The sequence below is a fragment of the Lissotriton vulgaris genome, chromosome 11, assembly GCF_964263255.1.
Source record: "Lissotriton vulgaris chromosome 11, aLisVul1.2, whole genome shotgun sequence".
Classification (NCBI taxonomy): Eukaryota; Metazoa; Chordata; class Amphibia; order Caudata; family Salamandridae; genus Lissotriton; species Lissotriton vulgaris.
In genome coordinates, this window is record NC_141699.1 from 170,912,023 (window position 1) to 170,936,646 (window position 24,624).

The 24,624-nt window shown below is 47.9% G+C and overlaps 1 protein-coding gene across 8 annotated transcripts in view; it reads left to right on the top strand.

The window, feature by feature from the left end:
* The window catches only part of ACAD10 (acyl-CoA dehydrogenase family member 10), a 627,389-nt gene that overhangs the window by 502,672 nt on the left and 100,093 nt on the right, over positions 1-24,624 (top strand). For 5 of the 8 annotated variants that reach the window (XM_086943061.1, XM_086943065.1, XM_086943060.1 and 2 more), the window contains one exon: positions 16,371-16,508. The exons of the other annotated variants lie outside the window; for them this stretch is intronic. In XM_086943061.1, coding sequence (XP_086799187.1) covers positions 16,371-16,508 — 138 coding nt within the window. The remainder of the gene's footprint in view (positions 1-16,370; positions 16,509-24,624) is intronic. 8 annotated transcript variants of the gene reach the window in all.

The following is a 24,624-nucleotide window of genomic DNA, read 5'->3' on the forward strand; positions in this document are numbered from 1 at the left end:
CCGCAACAGCCCCAGCCCTGTCGCCACCTACGCTATGTCTTGCTGAAGGGCCTCCTTTGATGTGGCTATTGCTTCAAGGATCCTATCAAACTGCTGTTGGAGCCCCCGTTCAGGGATCGCTTCAGAGGAACCCTGCTCCGCACCACCAGCATCATCCGCATCCGTAGTCCCATCTTTCTTCCCCTTGGGCTTCATCTCAGCCAGAAGCGAAATCCCCGGGGCGCGCTACGTGTGCGCTTTCTCCAGGGCCTCTCCAAATCTGAATTACCACTAATCGCCCAGCAGAAGGCAAGCACTCCCCGGCCGTCACAGATCACGCCCCTAGAGGTCCCGTGGACAGCGTTGGGCCCCTTGCGAATGTGTCTCCAGGCACGTCACCACACCAGTTCCTCCGCAGCACTGTCGGTATCCGCAGGGGGCACTACGGGTTAGCGCTCCTCCAATTGCAGCACCAGCTTTCGGATGGGCCTAATACAACAGAGACCTCGCGGAATGCTCCAGAACGCCACTTCTCTCACGCCAGCCAGGTCCCAGCCACAGTTATGAGGGCGTTGTCTACGCACAAGGCCCCAGCCGTCCAGAAATTCAAACAATTGTCCCAGTGCTATCCCGTTGCACTCAGGGGCTCACTTGGGGTCATCATAGCAACCCTGCCTCCCAAAGCGAGCTGCCCCAGATCTTCCCACACTCTCCTTACTAATGCCTGGGAATCAGGGGGTGACGCCCGCACCACGCACCTCCATCCGTTGTAGCTGATCAGTTCTGCTCTCGTGGCTCACCACACTCAGCCACTCACCCCATCCTGGAGCATGCCACTCCAATTACCAGGCCTCCACTTCGCCCCCGCAGCACTAATCCGGGCTCCACTATTGGGCCTGCCCGCAGTCCTCTCCTCTCCACATTGGTGGTATGCAGCCCCAGAGGCACTCGATCCTCGTCCCAGATCCGCAGCACCCGACTTCAGCCTCCTCTCAGGACATCCCAGGTCCCAATTGAACTCCGCTGGAAGCGCCGACTAGCAAGCACCACCCAGGCAGGCGGAGGCGGCCAGCTCCTCCGCTCCTCCCTCGCAGAGCGACCATCAGCCGCAGGGCCGCCGCACCGTAATCGCCACACACAGGGTCCAGCCAACGGCCGCCACCGCTCACCGGGAACGCGTCCCCAGGCTCGCCTCCGCTGCTCCCTTCCCGATCATAGGACACAGGTAGGCCCCCCAGCTCCAGCGAACCCGTGCTCGGGCTACAGCCGATGTCCGATGGGCGCCGCAGCACAGGGTCTCCTCATCAGATAGGCGCCGCCTCCATCTTGCCGTCACTCTCAGTCCAGCGCAGCTAGGGGAATCCTCCTACCGGGCTACTCCGCCAGCTCCCGCCGCCACCTGTCAAGGGGCCGTACGATGCTGGTGCGATAGGGACCCAGCTCGCCAGGTCCAGCCCGCTGCACAGGGGGACTCCTCAGGATGTTTGTGGGGATCGGGCGCGGAGCTACAGGCTCACGCCGCCATTCCCGTCGGCGTCCAAACCACGCCCCTCGTCGTTGTAATGACTTGCGTTGAAAAACCTGCGTTGTAAAGGTACTGCGTGGTAAAAGTTGCGTCGTAAAGGATGATTCCCGTAACGATGTTTTCTTCTGCCAGCCTTGCATTGCGGTTGGTGAACACTGCATGCCTTTTGTGCCTTTACTCCCATACCCAATAGGAAATGGTTGCGCAAGTGCTGCCACAGATCCCAAAGGAGGCCCGAGCTATTCTCCCTCTTAGATGGGAGAGATGCAGCAAAGTTCACGATTAGGTTTGACCTGGATACAACTGACTAGCTGGACTTTTCGGGGTATGTCCAGGCCAACCTTTTGGACTTGCCCTTCAAAGGGATTCGTCTCTTCGGAGAGAAGGCAGACACCGTGCTGGAACGCCTCAAAGACTCGTTGGATATGGCCAAGTCCTTGGGCCTTGCAGTGACGCCTCGCTCCCAGACTGCCTTTTGTGGCTATGGAAGAAGCTTTAAAAAGCACTAGCCATACCTCAGTCACCATCCTGCTCAAACTTCCCAAGTTGTGCGAGGACGTGGATGCGGTACATTCTGATCACATGGGAATGGTAGCCAGAAATCCTCCGCCACCATCCCCTTGGCAGCTGCAGACTCAAAGCCCTCCAAGTTTGGTTCTGCAAGACCATGGGTACCCAGTTGGAGGGAGAATCCAACATCATCTCCTCCACTGGCAGTCCATAACATGAAACAGATGAGTCTTACAGATCATTCAGAGCGATTACTCCCTCCCTTTCCAATCTTTCCCTCCCCCTTTACTGCAGATCAAATGTTCTTGCTCTGAGAGGAAGTTTCAGCTCTCCTGGCCAAGGGGGCTGTAGAAAGGGTTCCGATATCAGAAGAAGGTAGTGGTTGTTATTCCAGCCACTTTCTGATACCCGAAAAGAACAAAAATCTTCATCCTATTCTAGACCCCAAACTGTCAATCTCTTCCTCAACAAGCATTAAAAATGCAATAGGTCTTGCCTTTCATTAAATTAAAGCCATTTGCTATGCTATACAAAACCATTAGCAAAGCAAATGGCTTTAACTTAATAAAAGGCGAGACTTATAGCATTTTCAATGATTGTTCTACTTGAAACTGCATGAGAGCAAATTTACGATTCGCTGTTGTTCGATTAGCCTGTCCCTGTGGTACCGCGCTTGGAGACACTGTGTGGTGGCGGGTAATTAAATATCATAACCAATCACGGTGTAGCTTGATTATCAAGCCAAACTGTGATTGGATGTGTTTCCTTAAGGGTGACGTGACGTGATGCTTTCCCCTCACACAAGTAAATTTTTGAGCAGAAACATGAGGCTGACTCTAGTGGCGTACTGGGAACAAGCTGCATATTTGGTGCCCAGAGGGACTGGAACCTAGTATGGAGTTGTCCTTGGCCTCTACGTGGTAAACTACCTCTCATATTCACTTCTGTTTATTTGTCACAACGATCACCACCTGTCCATTCAAAAATTCTTGTCTGACAACTCTCCACAGGGAGCTGCTACAGCCCCATCTTCATGTTTTGTGAACCACCTGAAGGGTCCCACTCTCTCCCTGCCTTCTCTTCACATGCGTTCCAAACGAATGGCCTCTGTACCCGAGGGCACAGTAGAAACAGACATTCACTGCAGTGTCTGGGAAGCTTTTTTAAGCACACTGTATGTTTGTTCGCTTCTAAGCGTCGATGGCTACGATGTTTGGGTTGCTTCTGTGGCATGAGACCATTTTCACTGCACAAAAATGAATGACGAATATTTCCCGCAATGTACCTTTTGAAAATCTTTTCTATGCACAGAGGAAACTGTCTGGACAATTCTCTACAAGTCCATTGTTTTCTAGAACCACAAAGTGGAGCATGCAGGAAAATAACCAGTTTTTGCAAATTATATGTTCTGTTCCATCATTTTGGTAGCTTTAAATAACAAGGTGTGCAAATCGGTAAAACAAAAAAGTCTGTAAACTTGAAGCTGTGAAAATGTCCGTACACCTTAACAAACATCTTTAAAAAGCTGTGCTCTGCCTACGTTGTGCACCCCGAGCCCCGTTGATTGCTCGTGAGTTTCACTTTCTGTGTGTCCACCACCAGGAATTAAAACACACACATGCCAGTTGCAGAGAACCAAGCGTGACGCCACTTACCGCGGATATGAATGTCATGGCTGGAGGGTGGGGGCGGGGAGGCAGCGGGTGAGGGGACGGAGATAGACTGGGTATGGGCTCCTGTTTCATGTCCACACTTCCCTGCCACACCGAACACTGGTGTTAGGGTGGGGGAACAGGGAAGGGGAGCGCGGGACTTGAGTAGAGACTTGAAATTGTATGTATGGATGGCATGCATTCTTTACTGTGTTTGGGCTAAGCATACAAATGCCCCAGCTCGAAGTCTTGACACGAAGCTAAGGAGGGCACCAGAGTCAGGCTACTCTTCTGTCAGGAATAACATAAAGCAGAGAGGATCTTTTTGTTCAAAGGCTTATTAACTTCCACATGGATGTTCCGGTCCGCCTACTAATTAGGTTAGAGGTTCACTAAGAAATATCGCATATGGTGGGCAGGTACACACCTCTATGCGCTTTAACGCAAAACTGTCTATAACGCATGTGTGTATTTGCACCTGGAAAATTGCTGACACCCAAACTAAAAGAAGGCAGGGTCATGCACCAGGTCACAGGCTTCCCTAACACGATCCTAAATCAGGAATGTATTTAATAATAGCAAGTAAACAGTTGAGTAGCTTAGAATGGGACTATAATGCATGGCAGACAGCTGCATATCTTAATATTTCTATAGTTCCATGACGTCATTGTAGGATGCTCGTGGAGAAGAGATAGATCCCATCTGATGATAATTTGTTTTCTGTATACCACCCACCTGCAACATCAGTTTCACAATTTTGTAATTGTACGGCATACACGGGCAACTATCAGTAAGTTAGCATTACTATCCGCCTCAGCAGCATGAACGACGGAGTTGGCCCTGGCTTCTCGTGAGTTGGACTAGTGACATGTTATCACAGGGTTAAGCTTATAACTCACTGAGTTATCCTAGAATGTTGCTGGACACCTATAGGAATAGTCTGCAACCTCTCATCCGTTCCTTAAAAGAGGGATGCAGGGTGGACCCAAGGTCACATTAGTGTCCTGAGAATATGAATATTTCACTGTTGCAAGCCTGGGCTATTTCCCACTGACATTAGGACAGGCATACAAGTGCAAATGTTGGTTTTGCATCGGTCAACTTGCCAGGCAGGATAATGGCAGTACAAAGTTGCACCGGCGCAATTTACATAATCTGAAAATGTCAGTGCAAAATCGCCACGACACCAGGGCAATTTATATCATCTAGAAAGGCTTTTGCACAATTACACTACTGTGATTGATGTGACACAGGGCTATTTGGTTTAATATTTAGCTGCAATAAATACACCCTGCCTTTGTACGGCCAGTTACTCCATACCCCTTCAGTGTGAGGTGAATTGGTTTTACTTCTCCCCTGTACTTAGATTGTGATTTTACGTGCATTGCACATTACAGTAGCTGTATAACATATAATGAAGATAGATATGGGGCAGTTTTTAATGTGTTCAATATTCCAAGACTATATGTTCCCACTGCTTTATAAGCATTGCTTCATCACTAAATTCATTTCCTTTAAAATGCACAATTTATCAATCTTTTTTCTCTGGAACGTTTATCCATTAAGCCTGCCCGCAACATAAAAGTCATACCCAAATTTTACGCCCAACCACTTTCAAATGTCACCAGCTGCCACTGATTTTTCTCCCATATCAACAAGTTAGCTTTGCTGCGCCCAGCACGGAAAGATACTACCTATGTGAACAGAACCAATTTGCCTTTTACAGGCTTAATCCCCAAACCTATATGGCCCACTTGGTGGTGGAACAGTTTATGGCTAACCTGACACCACTGTTAAATGTATCATGCAAAAAGCTGGTCGGCTGAGATCAGCATGGTGCATGGCACGCTGTAGGCCTGGTGCATACTCAAGTCCAGAGCAAAACTCGAACTGATGCATTCACATGCACTTCCAATACCACACCACCAACACTTCAGTCTGACAAGTGATGATAATGTCATATCTAGCTAGAGACAATAACGACTGTGAAATAGGCGGTGGCTCTATGAAGAGGAAATATTTATCTCCTCAGGCCACATTAACGGACGAGACACACACAACCCTCAAGATATGTTTTTATTCATCAAATAGCAAACTTCGCCTGATTCACTCAAGATACTTTCATAGACTCTCCTATACAGCGTTTGTGAAATAGAAATGGGGCATTAGGCAAGATTCTCATTGTGCAAGATTGCAGGCAGTGGAAGCAAGGGTTTATGCACCTGGCGTTGGGTTTCCCTGGGATGAGGGGTTTCTGAAGAGCGGTGCTGGAGTCCCTGTCAAAGATGATAGACATGCCGGGCATCCTCAAGCTTCAGATGGCACTATTGGCTTGGGTTACAGCAATTGAGCCCCAACACTACTGTTAGATAAACGTCTGGTTGCGTGCCAAAGGGGAAGGGTAGTATGCCAATGTGCAAAACGTGAATGTTGGACTTGATCCACAGTAATGAACAACTAGAAACATACACATGGATGCTCCTGGAAATGACTCGCCCGAGAGACATATGGGCCCCTTTGCGCCGACTCCTCAGGACAGGGACGACAATTGTGGAAGTAACTAATCTAGGAGTTGAGTGAAATGGGATGATCTTGGACCTGAAAAATGGAAGCAATATGGTCGTCAGAACCCCCTGGATACACATTTAAAGGAAATATGTAGAAGAGCGAGAAGCCCGTGCATCCACTATGTCCATGTGCCGCTGCTGCGCAATCACTGTGGTCAAGGGTAAGCACATTTTATGTCTGCTGTGGAATAAGTAGCTGAGGAAAAAATGATAATGTCTTGTCTGACACATTTTCGCCCTTTGTCTGGTAGACCACTTAACTGTTGATTCTGTACTTTGACGAAAATGTAATAAATAAAATTAAAATATCTAATCATAAATATTTATTTTTTAAATGGGTGCAAATTTGCTTCCGTCAAATATAACTTCATTGAACCTTAACACCATTATGTTGTAGGACCGTTAGATAAAATGCAAGCTTAAAACAAACTGATTAAGGGAAAGATCAACAAAGCACGCGGGCCATGCAATAGGTTCAGAAACGCATGGTGCATTTTAGATTTTGAGTGACGAGGTACTCCCCTGTTTGTGAAGATTAAAAAAAAATCCCACTGGGGTTTCGTAAACGTACATCCATATTTTGCGCTAACAACCAAACATGAACTCTCACACACGACCCGAGTCTCACAGATTTACATTAGTAACTCATTTAACCTGAGTTTTATGGACTTTTAGAAAAAACCTAAAAGTGCACAGTGCAGGAAAGAAAACAATCTTAATCACCGTACGTGATCGCATCTGTGTCTACGTCACGATAGTCTTTATGCACTATCATCAGGCTAGAAGCTATGGAAGCTAAAAAAGGCACGACATGTCCTGATTTAGTTAAAAAATACATTTGGGGGAAGTCACCTCAAACAGAGAAACCTGCTCTCATAAAAACCAACACTCAGCAAAAAAAATCCTGGTACCTCATGCGAAAAATCACCTGTTCACATCCGTTTACGGACTCTCCTCATGAGCAAGGCAGGGCAGCGTTTTATGTGTTAGTTCCCTATTAGCAGAAGTAAATCCCTGCATAAATCAGACCTCTTCAGGTGATTCGCTTCTGCCAACAATGGGGAAACAAGACGTCAGTGTTTAGTTGCGTCGGCCGCGAAATGGATCCAAAAAAACCAAGCATTGGCTGCGCAGCAGTAAAGCTGCACGGCCGTGACAGGATCATTTGCACATTAAAAAAATGCCGCGAGCGTGCACTCTCCCGAACTTCCGGTCTCGGGATGTGCACGCTCACGGCAGTCGTGGGGCGGGACTTCCGACTTTGCGAGAAGCCCGCGCCCTCAGAGTGGATGGCAGCAGAAGTCAGGAGAGGCGGCTGAGGCGGTAAGTGGGGCTTGGCACCTGTGTGTGAGGTGTGTATGGTGTGTGGTGTGTGCGCGTGTGTGTGTGTGTGTGTGTGTGTGCGCGCGCGCTTCTGTGAGTGTGGCTGTGTGCGTGATTGTGAGAGGCTGCCACTGTGAATGTGGAATGTGGAGCAAAAGATGTGCACGGCTGGGGGGGGCGGGGCATGATGCGCGTCCACGATGTGCAATCGGCGCGTGTGCACCTATCTACGTCCCTTGAGGAGAAACTTGGCCACAATAGGTCGAGAGCTCGACCTAAAAAGGAGAAGTTCAAGATGCTCACTTGGGCTCGGGTCTCAGGCTCAGGTCTCAGGTTTACTATAAACGTGCTGAAGTCGCACCTGACTCCTCAGATTCTCCCTTTCATTGGAGCTGTTCTGGACTTTTGAGCTTATCCTCCCAAGCTGCGAGTCCAGGATATGTAGGTTATAATACTGATGTTTCAGCTGCTAGCTTGGATAACGGTGACATTGACTCTGAGGCTGCTGAGCCTCATAGACTCCTGCATCCTAATGGTAGATCATGCCTTATGGCATATGCAGACTCTGCAGTGTGACCTGAAGTTCCAGCATCCGGGGAATCTCTCCGACATGGTCTAGATCTCAGGGAACTGCAAAGGCCCTGCAGTAATGGCTTATGAACCACGATTGGGTCAGAGTCAGAAACCTCTCCCTCCTCCAACTAGATCTCACAGTGATGATAAATGCATCACTCCTGGGATGAAGCGGCCATCTGGGAGAGGTGGAGATCAGAGGACTCTAGTCTCTGGCGGAATCCAGAATCCGCATTAACCTGTTGGAACTCTGAGCGATTCGATTTGCATTCGAAGCATTTCTTCCCATTGTCTAGAGGCCCTGTGTCTTTGGACATATTTGGATCAGTAGAGCTTAACCCTGGTGGTTCAACACCTGGCAGGTTCTCTGAACGCTAGGGCCGACAAACTCCGCCGTCGATGCCTAGGGGATCACAAATGGCGTACCCACTCGGAGGTGACACACGGTCTCTTTCAGCAGTGGGGAGAGCCTTGGTTAGATCTGTTAGCCTCCGAAGAGAACACGCAATGTCAGCAGTTCTGCCCATTGGAGTTTTCAAGGCGGCTATCGCTCGACAACGCTTTTCATCGTAAGTGGAACTCAGACGTCTTGAACGCCTTTCCACCCATACTACTTTTGCCCAGGTTTCTCAAAAAGATCAAGAACTACCAAGTCATTCTTCTGGCTTCGGACTGAGCTCGGAGCATTTGCAATCCGGAGCTTCTGAAAATGAGCATTGATCCACCGATCAGATTGGCCCTTTGGGAGGATCTTCTGTTGCAGCTGCAGGTGAGGGTCCACCACCTGAATCTGTCAACTTGCTGACTCCTTGTGTGTAGATTGAGTGGGGCTTTTGACCATTCTCCTGAAATTTGCGAAGTTATTTTGGGGGCCTGGTGGCCCTTCACCAAAACGGTATATGCCTGCTGTTGGCAAAAATGTATAAAATATTGCACAGAAAAGACTATTGCCCCTCTTTCTGCCTCTCTTTCTGATATTCTACTCTTAATTCTTGCCTAGCAGGGCTTTGGTCTAGGCACTCTCATTCATTATCTCTCTGCTCTGTCCGCTTTCCAGTGGCTGCCTGACCAACCGTTTTTGTTTAAGTCCCCTCTTCATCATGCTTCAGTGGGATCTGAACCGGGTTCCGCATCTCTCATGTGTGCTCCCTTCGAACTGCGTCACAATTGTCCTCTCCGGCTGCTTACCATCGAGACAGCCTTTCTAGTGGCAATAACATCTGCCAGGAGCGTGAGTGAGCTGCAAGCTTTATTATCTAAGTCTTCCTATCTCATGGTATTCCCGAATAAAGTGGTGCTTCCCATCCGGGTCTCTTTTCTACCTAAAGTGGTGTCCCCATTCCATTTGGGCAGTCTGTCACCCTGTCCACCTTTTTAGGCTTTTCTACATCCTTCTAAAGAGAAGGAATGACTCCACTGTCTGGACCCAAAAAGAGCACTGTTGTTCTACCTTGACTGCACAAAAGAGTTACGGGTGGATGACCAACTCTTCTTGGGCTATGTAGGAGCTAAAACAAAAGTACGGGCAGTTCAGAAATGGACCATTTTGCGCTGGGTTGTTCTCTGTATCAAGATCTGCAATACCCTGGCCAAAATGCAGCCTCCTGACGACTTACGGGTCTATTCTCCAGAGGAAAAGCTGTGACCACGGCGTTAGCTTGCGGTGTTCCAGTCCTAGACATCTGCCAGGCAGCAACCTGGGCGTCCCTGCACACGTTTGCCAAGCACTACTGCCAAGACAGTCATGTCCGCAAGGACATGCACTTCTCCCGTTTAGTCCTGCAGGACATCTTTGTATAGTTTATTTGTCCGCAGGCCACCTCCTGTATGCTATGGCTTGGCTATCTATTCAACGATAAGGAATCTGCAGCTAGAAGTCTCTATCAGATGAGCAAGTTACTTACCTTCGGTAACGCATTATCTGGTAGAGACAATATCTAGCTGCAGATTCCTTACAGACTCACCCATGCCTCCCTGCTCTGCAGACACATTTTTAGGGCTAGGGTTCTTCCCATTGCAGAGCCATAGTGTGGACACACTCTGTGCCACTTCCTGTCACTCTACACCACCCCACTCTACACCACCCCACTCTACATCACCCCACTCTACACCACCCCACTCTACACCGTCCCATTCTACACTGCCCCTCTCTACACGACCCCTCTCTACACGACCCCTCTCTACACGACCCCTCTCTACACGACCCCTCTCTACACCACCCCACTCTACCCCACGCCACTCTACACCACACCACTCTACTCTATGCCACTTTACACTGCGTCACTCTACGACATTCCACTCTACTCCATGCCACTCTACTTCATGCCACTCTACTCCCCTTATGCCACTCCACACAACACCGCTACACTTCCCTCATCACCACTCCACTCCACTTAACACCACTCCACTTTACACCACTGCACTCCACTTCACTCTACACCACTCCACTTTACACCACTCTGTTCCACGTCACTCTACTGAAGTCCACTCTACGTCACTCTACTCCTCGCCACTCTAAAGCACTCCACACGACTCTATGCTACTCCACTCTACGCCACTCTTCTCTATACCACGCCACTCTATGCCACTCTGCTCCACACAGTGCCACTCTGTGCCACTCCACACCACTCTGTCACTTAACTGTACACCACTCTACTCTGGGCCACTCCACACAATGCTTCTCCACTCTATGGCACTCTACGCCACTCCACTCTACACCACTCCCCACCACTCCACTCTTCCCCACGGCACTCTACTCCACCCCACTCTGCCACTCCACACCACCCTACTCCTTGTCCCTCTACTCCACACCATTCCTCTCTGCCCCACTCTGCTGTATGCCACTCCACTCTACTCTATGCTGCTTCATTCCACTGTACGCAAGTCCACTCTGCACCAATCTACTGTACGCCACTCTACTCCACACAGTGCCACTTTATGGCACTTCACTCCACTCCACTCTACTGCATTCCAACCTACGCCACTCCACTTCACTCAATGCCACTCCATTCTACACCAGCCTACACTACTTTACTCCAATCCACTCGAAGCACTCTATGCCACTCCACTTTACTCTACACCACTCCACTTTACACCGCTCTGTTCCAAGTCACTCTACTCAAGTCCACTCTACGTCACTCTACTCCACGCCACTCTAAAGCACTCCACACCACTCTATGCCAATCCACTCTATGCCACTCTTCTCTATACCACGCCACTCTATGCCACTCTACTCCACACAGTGCCACTCTGTGCCACTCCACACCACTCTGTCACTTAACTGTACACTACTCTACTCTGCGCCACTCCACACAATGCTTCTCCACTCTATGGCACTCTTTGCCACTCCACTCTACACCACTCCCCACCACTCCACTCTTCCCCACGGCACTCTACTCCACCCCACTCTGCCACTCCACACCACCCCACTCTGCCACTGTACACCACCCCACTCCTTGTCCCTCTACTCCATACCACCCCTCTCTGCCCCTGTCTGCTATATGCCACTCCACTCTACTCTATGCCGCTTCATTCCACTGTACGCAACTCCACTCTGCACCACTCTACTGTACGCCACTCTACTCCACACAGTGCCAAAAAGTGGCACTTCACTTCACTCTACTGTATTCCAATCTGCGTCACTCCACTTCACTCAATACCACTCCATTCTACACCAGCCTACACTACTTCACTCCAATCCACTCGAAGCACTCTATGCCACTCCACTTTACTCTATTCTACTCTATTCCACTCTGCCACTGTACACTACTCTACTCTACTCCATGCCACTCCACGGCACTCTAATTTATGCCACTCTGCTCAATGCCACTCTCTTCCTCACTGCTCTACTGTACATCACTCTGAGCCACTCAACTCTGTGCCATTCCACTTTACTCTATGCCACTCCATTTCACTCTACACCACTCTACTCCACACAATGCTACTCTATGCTACCTCACTCTATGCCACTCCCTTCTAAGCCACTCTGCTCTACAGCACTCCATGCCACTCATTGCCACTCTACTCCACGTCCCCACTCCCTGTACTATACTCTGCCACTCCTATCCCCACATTGCCACCCTATTCTATGCCACTCACACCACTCCATGCTATCCAACCCACTCTGCTATTCGCCACTCTACTTCACTCTACTCTACTCCACTCTACTCTACTCGACTTTATGCCACTCCATTCTACTCCAGGCCACTTCGCTTTACTCTATGCCACTCCATTCCACTCTAAGCCACTCCACTGTGTGCCAGTCAATACCACTTTACTTTAAGCCACTCCACTCAACTCCATGCCACTGCATTCTATGCCATTCCATTCTACTCTATGCCACTCAACTCTAAGACACTCTACTGTATGCCACCATTCCATACAATTCCAATTCACAGGCACTCTATGCCACTACATTCTAAGCCACTGTACGCCACACCACTCTACATAACTCCACTCTGTCACTCCATTCTATGCCACTCCACTCTATGCCACTTTATTGTACGCCACTCCATTACACACAATGCAACTCTGTGCAATGGCACTCTACACTTCTCTGTGCCACTCCATTCATCTCTATACCACTCCACCCTACTCTAGTCTACTCCACCCTACTCTATGCCACTCCAATCTATGCCACTCCTCTCTACGCCACTCTAGTGTACGCCACTGCACTCTGTGACACTCCATTGTACATCACTCTCCTATATGCCACTCTACGCCACTCAACTCCACATATTGCTACTCAACAGCACTCTATACCAGTCCACTGTTCGCTAGTCCACTCTGTGCTATTCCACTCCATGCAACTCCACTGTGCGCCAATCCACTGTACGCCACTGCGTTGTGCCACTCCACTCAAGCTAGTCTGCTCCACTCTGTCACTCCACACAATGCTACTCTATGTCACTTTTACGCCACTCCATTCTAATCGCCAAGAGACAGAGCAGTCAGCGGTGGTAGTTCCAGTAAGTGGGCCCCAGCCGCGTGTGTCAGCATCAACTTACCGGTAATCTCAGCCGGAGCTTCGGCCCAGCAGGGGGTAGAAGCAGCAGCTTAGCAGGGACTCAAGGAGACAGTCTTCAGGGCGGGAATTCGACCCTGCAGGGGCAGCAGAAGGGCCAAAACAGCCTCCCAAGACCTAAGAGAAAGTCAGGGCAGGTACAAGTGCGCCAGAGCCCAGCAGCGAGAAGCTCTGCCCGCCAGCATTGACCCCACCCTCAAGAAGGCTGCTGAGATTTAGGCTGGCACCCCTAGCATGCGGTGTCACAGGGGCAGACACTGCATCGGCAGCACTCTTGGGTCCGCACGAGAACTTTGGCGGGAGCTGCAGTCTAGTAGGAGCCCCATCGTTTTGCCACTCAGCAGCACTGACCGGGCTATCCTCCTTTCCTTTTACCATGGCTTGCCAACTTTTTCGGTTTTCTGTAGACACCATCCTAGTATAAGCTGAAAAATGCTCTTTGTTCACTGCACACTGGACTGTGTACCCTCTACCATGCCAGTCTAGGTCATGTAAAATCTGCACTGAGCAGCTAGTGTGTTCCAAGAACTGAAGCCCCGCCCTTTTAAAGGCCACTGTGGATCCACATCCACATCCACAATAGCCTTGTGCCTCCCTCGCCATAGTACCTAGTACTAATAAACTAGCTTGAATACTGTCAATAGGTCATGGTTCAAACTACTTCAGAGACTGCAAGACACTCAGGGCCCGATGTAGGTAAATCGCATTTACCGACTCTAGAATACCGAATTTTACCGATTCGGTATTCTAGATTCGGTAAATGAGATGTAGGTAATAATTCGGTAATTTTTACCAAATCGGTATGATTCAGTAATTACCGAATCGGTAGTTACCGATTTGGTAATTGCCATTGATTCCTATGGGCCTTGAGGCCCATAGGAATCAATGGCAATTACCGAATCGTTAAATACCGATTCGGTAAAATTACTGAATTGTCAAGGGGGACAAGGTGTCACTTTGACACCCTGTTGCACCCCTGATTCTGGCTTGTGTGGCCCTAAGGGCATGTATGTGTGTCACATGGCACAGGTGTACATGCACAGATGTGCATGTATACAGGAATTCGTTATTTACCATGAAATAGTATTTCATGGTAAATAACAAATTCTTAAGGGCCTGTGGCACTGTTTTCAGTGCCACCTACATCTAGATGTACCGATTCGGTAAATTTACCGATTCAGTATTTTACCGACTCAGTAAAATTACCGAATCGGTAAATATTAGGCCCCCTACATCTCAATCTCCAAATACCGGTCGGTAACGGCCGAAATCGGCCGTTACCGACCGGTATTTGGCGACCTACATCTGGCCCTCAGTTGTGCGTGCTGCATACAGAAGTCAATCTCTCATGCTTCTTTTGTATACTGCTGCATGCATGGGATACTTTAACATGCCACTCCATCACTTTGAGGGCCCATCAAGGATTAGGAAGCACTATAGGAATGCTACAATACAATACATTTTCCTGCAACAGTTCTGGTTTGATGTTTATTCCCATAAAGGCCTCATTACTCCCTGCTCTCCTGCTACAAACCAGTTGATCCTCTCCCTCCTGATGTGGTCTAATGATTCCCTCTTCCGGCCCTCCTACTACTGCCTCAGTGCTTCACCTCCTTTTAGCTCGGGCCCTCTTGGCAAAGCCACCTTTGCCCACTACTGCTCTCCCTGCTGCCCCTCCAACCCTGTCACTACAAGGCTGTTTCTACTTCCCTGCATACCTTCTCCCAGGGGCGTGGCTTGGTCAGTAAGATTGGGGCGGTGTGAGCATCCCATTTCTAGACCATAACACTGCCATATAATGTTATAATACGGTCTGTGACAAGCAGGGCGCATCACAGGAGCTTAAGAGGCACTGGAGAGGGGGAGGAATGCAGATTAATAGGAGTACTAAGTGAGAAAACCCCAACATTTGTAAAATAAACATTTTTTAGAGCTTTCAAAACCGAGATGAGAGAGAGAATGAGAGTGTGAGTGTGTTTGATCATCGTCTGTGTTTTTGTCAGTGTGTGTATTAAAAGATCACAGGTGAAATCCGACAGACACCTCACATACCCGATTGAAAGCACCTGGATCCAACTATTCATCTGAAAATGAATTTATTGAGGGGGTGTAATACCCCAAACGCCCCACCTGAAGCTAGGCCCCTGCTTCTGCCAGCCCAATTCTGACGCTGCCTCTCCAATCTGAAGCCATTCCCTGTACTTCCTCTCCCCTTCTTCTGTGACCCTCTGCAGACCGTGCACTCTTTCCCACCATGGGTTCCTCTTGTCACCATGTTCTCCGTGTGTAGTTTCTGCCATGATAACCGTTCATGGTAAACTACAGACCGCACTTGTGGCAGCAAGAGCCTACCTCAAGGTATGTTTAGCGCTACATTGGGACTATGCCCTCCCAGAGACGGAAACAACACATTAGTTGGTACTCAAAGGTGGATTCCCACATAGGAGAGGTGAGCCGCAGTAATGGAGGAATGAGCTGAGTCTTTGAGTAAAGTGCATCAGAATGAGTGGAGGTGATCAGTACTTTACTTGGTCAGCTTTTTGCATAATATTATTTCTGTGTGTGAGCATGACTGCAGCTCCCTGGGCTGCTTCTGGCTGTCGCTGTGAGTAAAGCTTGCTATGCAGGCTGTGCCTCTGGTGTACACGAGGCTCTCCATGTGGCACATGTACACTGTCGTACAGTAACGTTCCTCAAACGGGTAGACTACACAAACGCCCAAATGATTGGCTTTACCGTTGCTTGTGTGTACTTATCATGTGGAGGAGTGTGGCTCACTGCTTAGAGCGGCAGTCCCTGGTACAGAGGTCTGATCGGGACCAGGGTTCAAATCCCGCCTCGGCTGATCTTGGCTGATCTTGGCGGTTCTTGGGCTCATAATTCCTCGGACCTGATTTCTCGCCTCGGTGCCTACTCTGAGCATGAGTCCCACGCTGCAACTCTGGGCAATAGCTTGCTTAGCCTCCACAACGGCCCCCTACAGCGCTGGGGATGCCTGGTTGCACCCCGGGGATGCCCAGGAGTGGACATTTCACGGGAAAAAGCCAGGACGGGTTCCCTAGCGGTATGAGTACAGCGCCAGGACACACTGCTTGCCGGGGTATCAGTGCGCTTTACCAATACGTCTACATTTACATTTACATTTACATCATGGCGCTTGCGGTTGAATTTATAATTCGTTATGTTTAGTTTTTTGCTTGCTGTTTTTTCCTCTTCAGGTTTTTAACTGCTCGGCTCCTGACACTGGAAACATGGAAGTACTGATTCGTTATGGAACCCAAGGACAGAAGGAGCGCTGGTTGGAGCCATTGTTGGATGGCACCATCCGATCCTGCTTTGCTATGACGGAGCCGCAGGTAATGAACATCCGCCTCACAGGAGGAATAACACTGTGTCGACTGGCTAGTGATACCACAGCAACCCTGCTACTGTATCAGAACTGGTTAGTGGTGTGCCGCAGGTTGTTTACTTATAGAATGTTTTATGCACGTTTAGACACCCTGGCAGTGGTTGGAATATTTCGGCCCATGCCTCCTTCAGGAAAATTTGGGATTTGAATTCTCTCTGCACTTTTGTTAAGTCATGAGAACTGGGGGACTGAATCCAATTTTTAATATATGATTTTTTATTTTTTTTATTTGACATTACAAACCAAAATAAAAGTCATGTTTCTTACCACATGCCTCCCACCTCCTCCTCTATTAAACGTCTCCCCTGTCAAAAACTCCGCTTCCTTCTTTTTAAAGCTGTACTCTTCACTATTTCACCTTTCTCCTGTTCTGATATACCTAGCATCGTGATCCAGTAGTACTAGGACAGTCGCCAAATCTTCGCCAGCTTCACATGTTGGCCAGTCTGTAGACGCATGACTCTTTCAAGAGCATCATTTCCTACCTATCTCTCCTAACCGGCTCTTGGAGCTCGGTGGGTCTGCTTCGAACTACTGTCTCGTGATCAACAGTTGAACTACTGCCAATAGCATAGTATTCAAACACCCTGGAAAAACTTCACTCTTCAGAAATTGCAACGATTGACAAATGTACCACTGGAGTTTCTGTTCTTCCCTGAATTTCAGACAGTTTATTAAATACCGCTACCTCAAATTCTGCCTGTGCAGGACAAGATCCAAGATATTCCTACAGCTGTTGCACCTTAAACAAGTATTAGCACTTAAGGTTTAATGTCTCCTTTCTGTTTTTTAAACAACTTCATTTAACTTTTACATCAGAAACATTACATTGCGCTTACATTGGTAAAAATAAAAAATAAATAAGTGTTTCTACATCTATTTCCAACATAGCAGTTTAACTTATGTTTTATGTAAAACACTCTATTTCAGGCATTTGTAATTTGTTTACATGCCCTTAACAACATGTCATCATCCCAGCTAAACTCCTATCTGAAGGCTTATGGATTTTTCTATTACCATATACATTGAATGCCCTGTCCGCTTGCATTACACTCACCTCTAGCATAGTCTGTTAGAGTGAGGAACCTTCTGGGGATGCCTTTACTCCTGCTGTGTTGATTAGAGCTGGTGAGGTGTGCAAACACACTAATGTCAATTACCTCCCATAAAATGTCTGAAATGGCCTCAATATTCTCTCGAATCACACTATCTGTTCCTTTATCATTGCTGTTAATTTGTTCCATCGCACACAAGCTCCAGTCTTTAATCTACCACATACTGATAGTGGTGGATCGGTAGCATTCCATGTGTGAACAAATGTCAGTATGGCTGCTAACAAAGAGTAGGAGATACGTTTACCTATTTGGTGAAAGTGGGTTCAGCCCCTCTTTATCTGTGTCTCCCAGCAGACCTATCACAGAATTCATGGGTAAACTGCATGTTAGCATTTGCTCTCTGTGCTCTCTTGGACAGAGCATCTCTCCAAAAGTTCTTTATCACCACACTTTCCCACCACATGTGAATAAATACATGTACCTCTGTGTCTGCAACCCCTCCAGATTCTGTCTGAACTCCCTGCCACTGCTCCCGCACCTTACCGGTGCTAGATACAACCTTTACCTTTAATTTATATACCCATGCTTTCTACTTCATGCATATGGATACATTCGCTGCTCTTCACCATATATTGTCTCCTGTTTATCATTTTGTTGGTTGATTCTGTTACCCCTTTCAGAAGATAGTAAACCAATGCCACGTGGCAGTTAGTTAGCTCTGAATTCAGTATCTTGTGCTGTGCATAGCCGTCTTCCTGCTTTAGTTTTCCCCAATCAGTTGTGTAAAGGGCTCCATAAAAACAGCAGACATCCTTGGTGATGTACCTCCTCCCATGTGCCCCCTGTGACTGAAATATGAGTCCGTAGTTTCCATGAAATCCGAATTCTGGCTGTTGGTCCACTGCATAATACCTTAACCAGTTTGTGGGATTTTATTTGATAGTGTCTCTCATATGAACTCCCATAGTAGCTTATTGAAATCTATCTTGGCATCCAAGCATAACATGGTGACGGAGACCCCTTCATGTGAGGCAATATTCACTGTAACTGCTGAGTGTGTCTTAGAATATCTCCGGACCAATAACAAATTCCTCTTACTTCTCAGCCTGTTCATTCATCCTATGTGCACAGGTTTTTGTACATTTGTTTTCTGATGGATACATCTGCCTGTGGATTCCTCACCATATGAATTACCCCCATGTGCAGCATCCCACTGAAACTTTTCTCCTCCGCTTTCCCACGAGGACGTCACAATGGTATGGCTCCCCCTGTGACTTCACGTGACGTCATCAGAGCCATAAGAAGACCTCGTTGGCATGCTGATGTCCGTTCTCTTTTTTTCTGCGCCGTCAACGTGTACCGGTTTTTCCCATAGCTCTCCATTCTGGGGCAGAAGCCTATGACTGATCCAGTGGTGTCCAGGTCTGTGACAAGGAGGTACAAGGTGGCTCCACTCATCCATCACCAGAAAGTTTGGTTGTCCAGGGTTCATGCTCCTCGAAGGAGTCTGCAGGGTCATTCCCAACTACACCTGCAGATAGGGAATAGAAACGTATGGAGCAATCTGCAAAAAAAAGTATTCTTGTCAGGCATTATGGCTCTCAAATCAACAAATGGTACGTACCTTTTGGGATGCTACATCCATTCCCTTATGGATTCTGCCTGGGAGGTGCTTCCGAAACCTGCAGAGGAAGTTCAAGGGCATTTTCCGGAGGTGTTAACAGATGCCCAGGCTGTGGCCCGTCAGGTCATACAGTTTGGTCTGCACACTGCTGATTTGGCTGCCAGGCGATGGAATCATCTGTGGCTACCAGGAGGCATGCTTGGTTACAGTGTCTTGGGTTCACCCTTGATGGCTTAATAGATCTGCCATTCGATGGTTCTCACCTGTTTGGGGCAAAAGCAGACTCGGTGCTGTACGCGTTAAAGACAGTAGAGCCGCAGCAAGATCTTTGGGTCTCAAGTCTCAGTCCAGGGGCCTCGGATATCGCAAGCTTCGTGGATATGTGAGGAACTTGTCCTTTCGTGCCAGGCAGCAGCTACAGCAGGCAACTCGTCTGTACAGATCTTACAGGGGAAAGGGCAGAGGTCATCTGCGGGGTGCAGTACATCAGCAAGTCTTCCTACTCCTACTCTTCTTCCTCCTCATCTATCCCTCCAACTGGTACGGCAGGGAAGCAGCTCTAGCTCCTCCATCCTAAAGCATGCTTGTCCTGTGGGAGGACTGGTGTACCATTTTCTACAACATTGAAGGTGTATTATTACTGATGTCTGGGTGTTGTACATCATAGAGAATGGGTACGCCCTACCCTTCCTGGAGTTCCCCCCTTCTTTTCCTCCCAACCAGGGCTCATGCTCAGAGGACACCTTCTGCTTCCCCAGCAGGAGGTTCTGACATTACGGAAAAATTGTGCAATCGAGGTAGTTCCGGAGCAGGAAAGGGATCAAGGATGCTAATCCTGGTATTTCCTGATTCCAAGAAAGGATGGTTGCTAGAGGCCGATCCTAGACCTCAGGATTTTGAATCTTTACCTCAAACAGGAGAAATTTAAGATGTTGACCCTGGCTCAGGTTCTTCTTGCACTGCAGAAGGTAGACTGGATGATGTCGATTGATTTACAGGATGCATATTTTCACACACCCATCTTGAAGTTACATCTGAAGTATCTTCGTTTTATGGTGGGGTCTTAATACTACCAGTTTACAGTTCTTCCATTCAGCCTTACTCCGGCACCTCGATTCTTCACAAAGCTGATGACTGTGGTGGCAGCACATGTCAGAAGGTTGGGATTCCTGTTTCCCCTATCTGGACGACTGGCTGCTCCAAGCAAAGTTGTCAGAGATAGTGCTGGATCATTTGCAAGTGACAACACAACCGTTGTTCAACATGGGGTTTTTGATAAATGTACCCAAATCTCACCTGGTACTCTCTCAGGCAACCTGTTCATAGGGGCAGTACTAGACACTATTGCGAGTCGTTCCTTCCTGCCTCTACAGAGGATTCAAGACCTCTAGTCTATGATTTCACTTTTTCGGATTGGAGCGGCTGTTCCAGTCCTGAAAGTGTTGCGCCTGCTCAGTCTGTTCCCTTCCAGCATACTGTTAGTCAACCATGTGCGCTGGCATATGAGGGCCCTCCAGTGGTGCCTCTACCTGCAGTTGTTTCAACACAACGGAGATCTCAAAGAGGTGTTATGGTGGAGTACTCCAGGCAACCTGGATAAAGGGAAGCCGTTTCAGCTTCTCCTGGCCACAGTGGTAACGGATGCCTCCATGCTAGGGTGGATAGCTCATCTGGGGGATCCGGAGGTCAAAGGCCTTTTGTCTCCAGAGGAAAGATTGTTTCACATAAATCTTCTGGAATTGCGGGTGATAAGTTTGGCTCTCAAAGCCATTCTTCCCTCCCTTCGCGGTTAGTTGGTTCAGGTCCTGATGGACTACACTTCCGCGATGTGGTACATCAACAACCAGGGAGGAATAGGGTTGTATCTTCTTTGCAGAGAGTCTCTGCAACTCTGGTCCTGGGCTCAGGACCATCAGATTTGCATGATCGCAATCATCTGGCCCGGGGAAATGAATTTGAGTGCGGACAGTCTCAGTCCACAGTATTCAGCTGATCACAAGTGGCATCTCCATCCAGAGGTGGTCCATCACATTTTCAGGATGTGGTTGTTTCTTCAGTTGGACCTGTTTGCCACTCACAAGAATGTAAACTCTCTGTCCTTCTGCAGTCTCCATTATCCGACGCACGGAATGTTGGGGGACGCTTTTCAGTTAGATTGGGGCTCACAGCTTCTTTAAGTGTTTCGTCTCATACTCTTGATTCCTCGAGTTCTGAGAAATATTCACTGTTGCAAAGTCATCCTGTGCCCTGGGCACCCCCCAGCTTTTTGCTGACTGGATCTGGTGGTAACTGACTCTGACTAACCCTGGGCTCTGTTTAACCAGGCCCAGCGCCAGTGCCAAGCTAAAAGGAACAAATTAGAATGCAGTTAAGGTACCCAACATACACTAGGGTACATTATGGTATGGGTGGGTACCCCAGTTATTGGCATGACCTACCCCATAAGCCCCTAGTATGTAATAGTGCAGGGGATTGAAACTACCTAGAAGTCTCCAGTATCCTGGGGCATGGCAGTTTAGAGGCCAGCAGATTTTCTGCACTAGCATGTGTGCAGTGCTGATGCCTGAGGTCAGTTTAAAAGCAGCACTGGTGGCCAGGACAGCTTTTAAACCTTAAATTGTGCCCAAACTGGACTTTGGGGGTAGGGGCGCGTAAAAAGGAAAAACCTACCATGTTTTTTGCATAATAAGGACCCCCAGGGTCACCCCTAGGTATCCTAGGGGTGGGGGGTCAGTTATCTATAAGGTACGCCCTTATAAAATGAGTTTTTATATGCCTGAGTAAAGTGAAATTTTACATTTCACTCCCCATATTGTGTTTTAGAGCTGCTCAAATTCGACTTTGATGCTAGAAGAATTGGGTAAGGATAATCTGCATGATTTCTGCAGATTCAGAACCCCTGAAGTCTCCCCTAGCTGCACAGGGGGTGGGGGTCCTGTAGAAATTAGGGAAATACTTATTAAATATGGTTTTATAAGCCCTGGTTCTTGAAAAGTGTCCCAAGTCATTTTCCCCATTGCAAATCCCATGGCCCATAGGTTAACATCGTAGGAAGTGATTGATTAATAAATATTGATAGGAGAGGACTGGCCGGACCATTCAAAAACCTCCCAGAATGGTAGTAGTAAATCCAACAATATTATATTGTTGAATTTCTCCTGAAGTGTACATACAAGAAGTTATGAGACTTTCTTGTTTGTAAGTCCAAATTCAGCCTTTCAGTGGTCTGTCCTGATTGGTCAGAGTTAAGTGGATTAGCCAGGCTGCTGGGAGGGCAGTGTGCTGGTCTATAGGAATGCCAGGCCAGGAGGTGGTGTCCTAAACTATGCTCTTCAAAGGCAGAGGGGAGGCCTGGGTTTCAGTCCACTCTGACAGTCTTCACCCAGAGTCAGGGCTAGGCTTAAGGAAGGTATGTGCAGATGGTAGGGGGAGAGTCCATGGAAATAAGCCATCCCATGGGGTGTGTTTAGCCAGCTCTTACATCCTTGCTGGAAAATCAGCCATTATGGATTTGGAAGAATAATGCACTCTGGGACAAACTAATGCCAAACTCTACAGGGTGTGGTCATAACGATGAGGAGTTGCCCTGCTCTCATTGGTCAGCAGTGACCTGGTGCTTGACCCAGAGAATTTTGAATAAGTATCTGAGAGGGGCAGAGCCCTCCAGATCTGCTGCTTGAAACTTACTGAAGCAAGACGTGCCCTGCTGAAAAAGATTTTGCTGTGCAAGGAACTCTAAGGCCTGACCTCTGAAGACTGCACCAAGTAAAACTGCAGCCCTGTGGATTACCTTGCTACCAAAGGACTCCAGAGTTGAACTCCCTGCAAGCTACAGGTTAACAGAGCTCACCTGGACAGCCCCACAAAGAATTCAACGCCTAGAGTACCAGTGGATTTGTAAGGGTTTTGTTCAAGTGGAAGTGACTAATCTTTAAAAATTCATATCTCTGGTTCCCTACAGCGGATTATTTTCGTTTTGTTGTCATTTGAAAGACAAAAATATTACCTATTTTTATAAATTGGTGTTGGATTTTTATTTTGTGTTGTGTCTTAATTATTTACTGAAATGGTGTTTTTGAATGTTTTACATACCTGTCTTTGAAGTTAAGCCTGTCTGCTCGTAGCCACGTTACCAAGGGTTGAGCAAAGGAATAATTTTCTAAGACCTATGCTGAGTCCTATCATGTGTTAGTGGCCTTATTGCCAGTGGCAGACCTACATTTGCCCATACCAATAACCCCCTTTCCAACATTTGGTGTTCAGCGGTGTGGATGAGGACTTGTGTTTAACAAGTACACCTTTCAGTGAATGATTTGAGATTATAAAAATCCCCTAAATTGCCTTAGAACAAAACTTTTGAGTTTGATTTTTAGAATTTGGACTGAACTGTTTTTAATTCATTGTTTTGATTTTTCCAAATTGTTCTAAGTCTATTGTGCCTAGTTTTTTGTGACCCAAAACTAGGGAACCATGGAGCTGGACCTGGCTAAACAGTCCCAGCTTAAGATGGCGGATCTTAGAGAACAATGTAGGCTTAGGGGGCTGCACCCTGCCAAGAAGATGAGGAAGGCAGGGTTGCTTAAGTCCCAAAAGGCCTGGGCCAGGGCAGCGGAGGAGAACCCAAGGGGGTGGGAAGATGTTCCCCCCCAACCTCACCCGAGAGAGGGGTGAGGATGAGACCTTTCCCATTGTGACTAGTGTTACCCAAGTGAATCAAGGTGGTGGTGGGAGTGGGGAAGGGTCCCTTACTCAGGTACCACTACTGTCCCTTGCAGTGAGACAGCTTCAGGCTCAATTAGAGTTGATTGCCTTTGAGAAGGAGAAATTCGAATTGGCTAAGAGAAAATGGAATAGGGAAGAGGAGAAAAGGAATGGTGGCAGCGAAAGTGAAGAAGATGCTGAGATGTCCAGGGGTGGTAGATTTGAACCTAAACTTCCCAAGGGCATAGTACCTAAGTACACTGAGTGGGATGGCATTGACAAGTGGCTAGCAGCCTTTGAGAGGGCTCTTAAAATGAGTAGGGTCCACTCTAGATATTGGGCTGCACTCCTGTGGGAGTTGATTCCAGTATCTGGGAGGGATAGGCTCCTGACCCTGAAGGGAGAGTATGCAGAATCATACCAGCAGATTAAGGCATGCTTAGTCAAGAGATTTGGTCTGACTCCAGAACAGTACAGGGTGAAGTTTAGAGGCACGCAGAAATTGAGTTCAAAGTCTTGGGTAGACTTTGTGGATGTTTCAGTAAAGGCACTGGAAGACTGGATTGTTGGTAACAAAGTTGACACATATGAGGGATTGTATCATTTGTTTTTGAAAGAACACATTTTGACTTATTGTGCAGAAGAGAAGTTACACCAGTATCTAGTGGACTCTAAGCTGACAG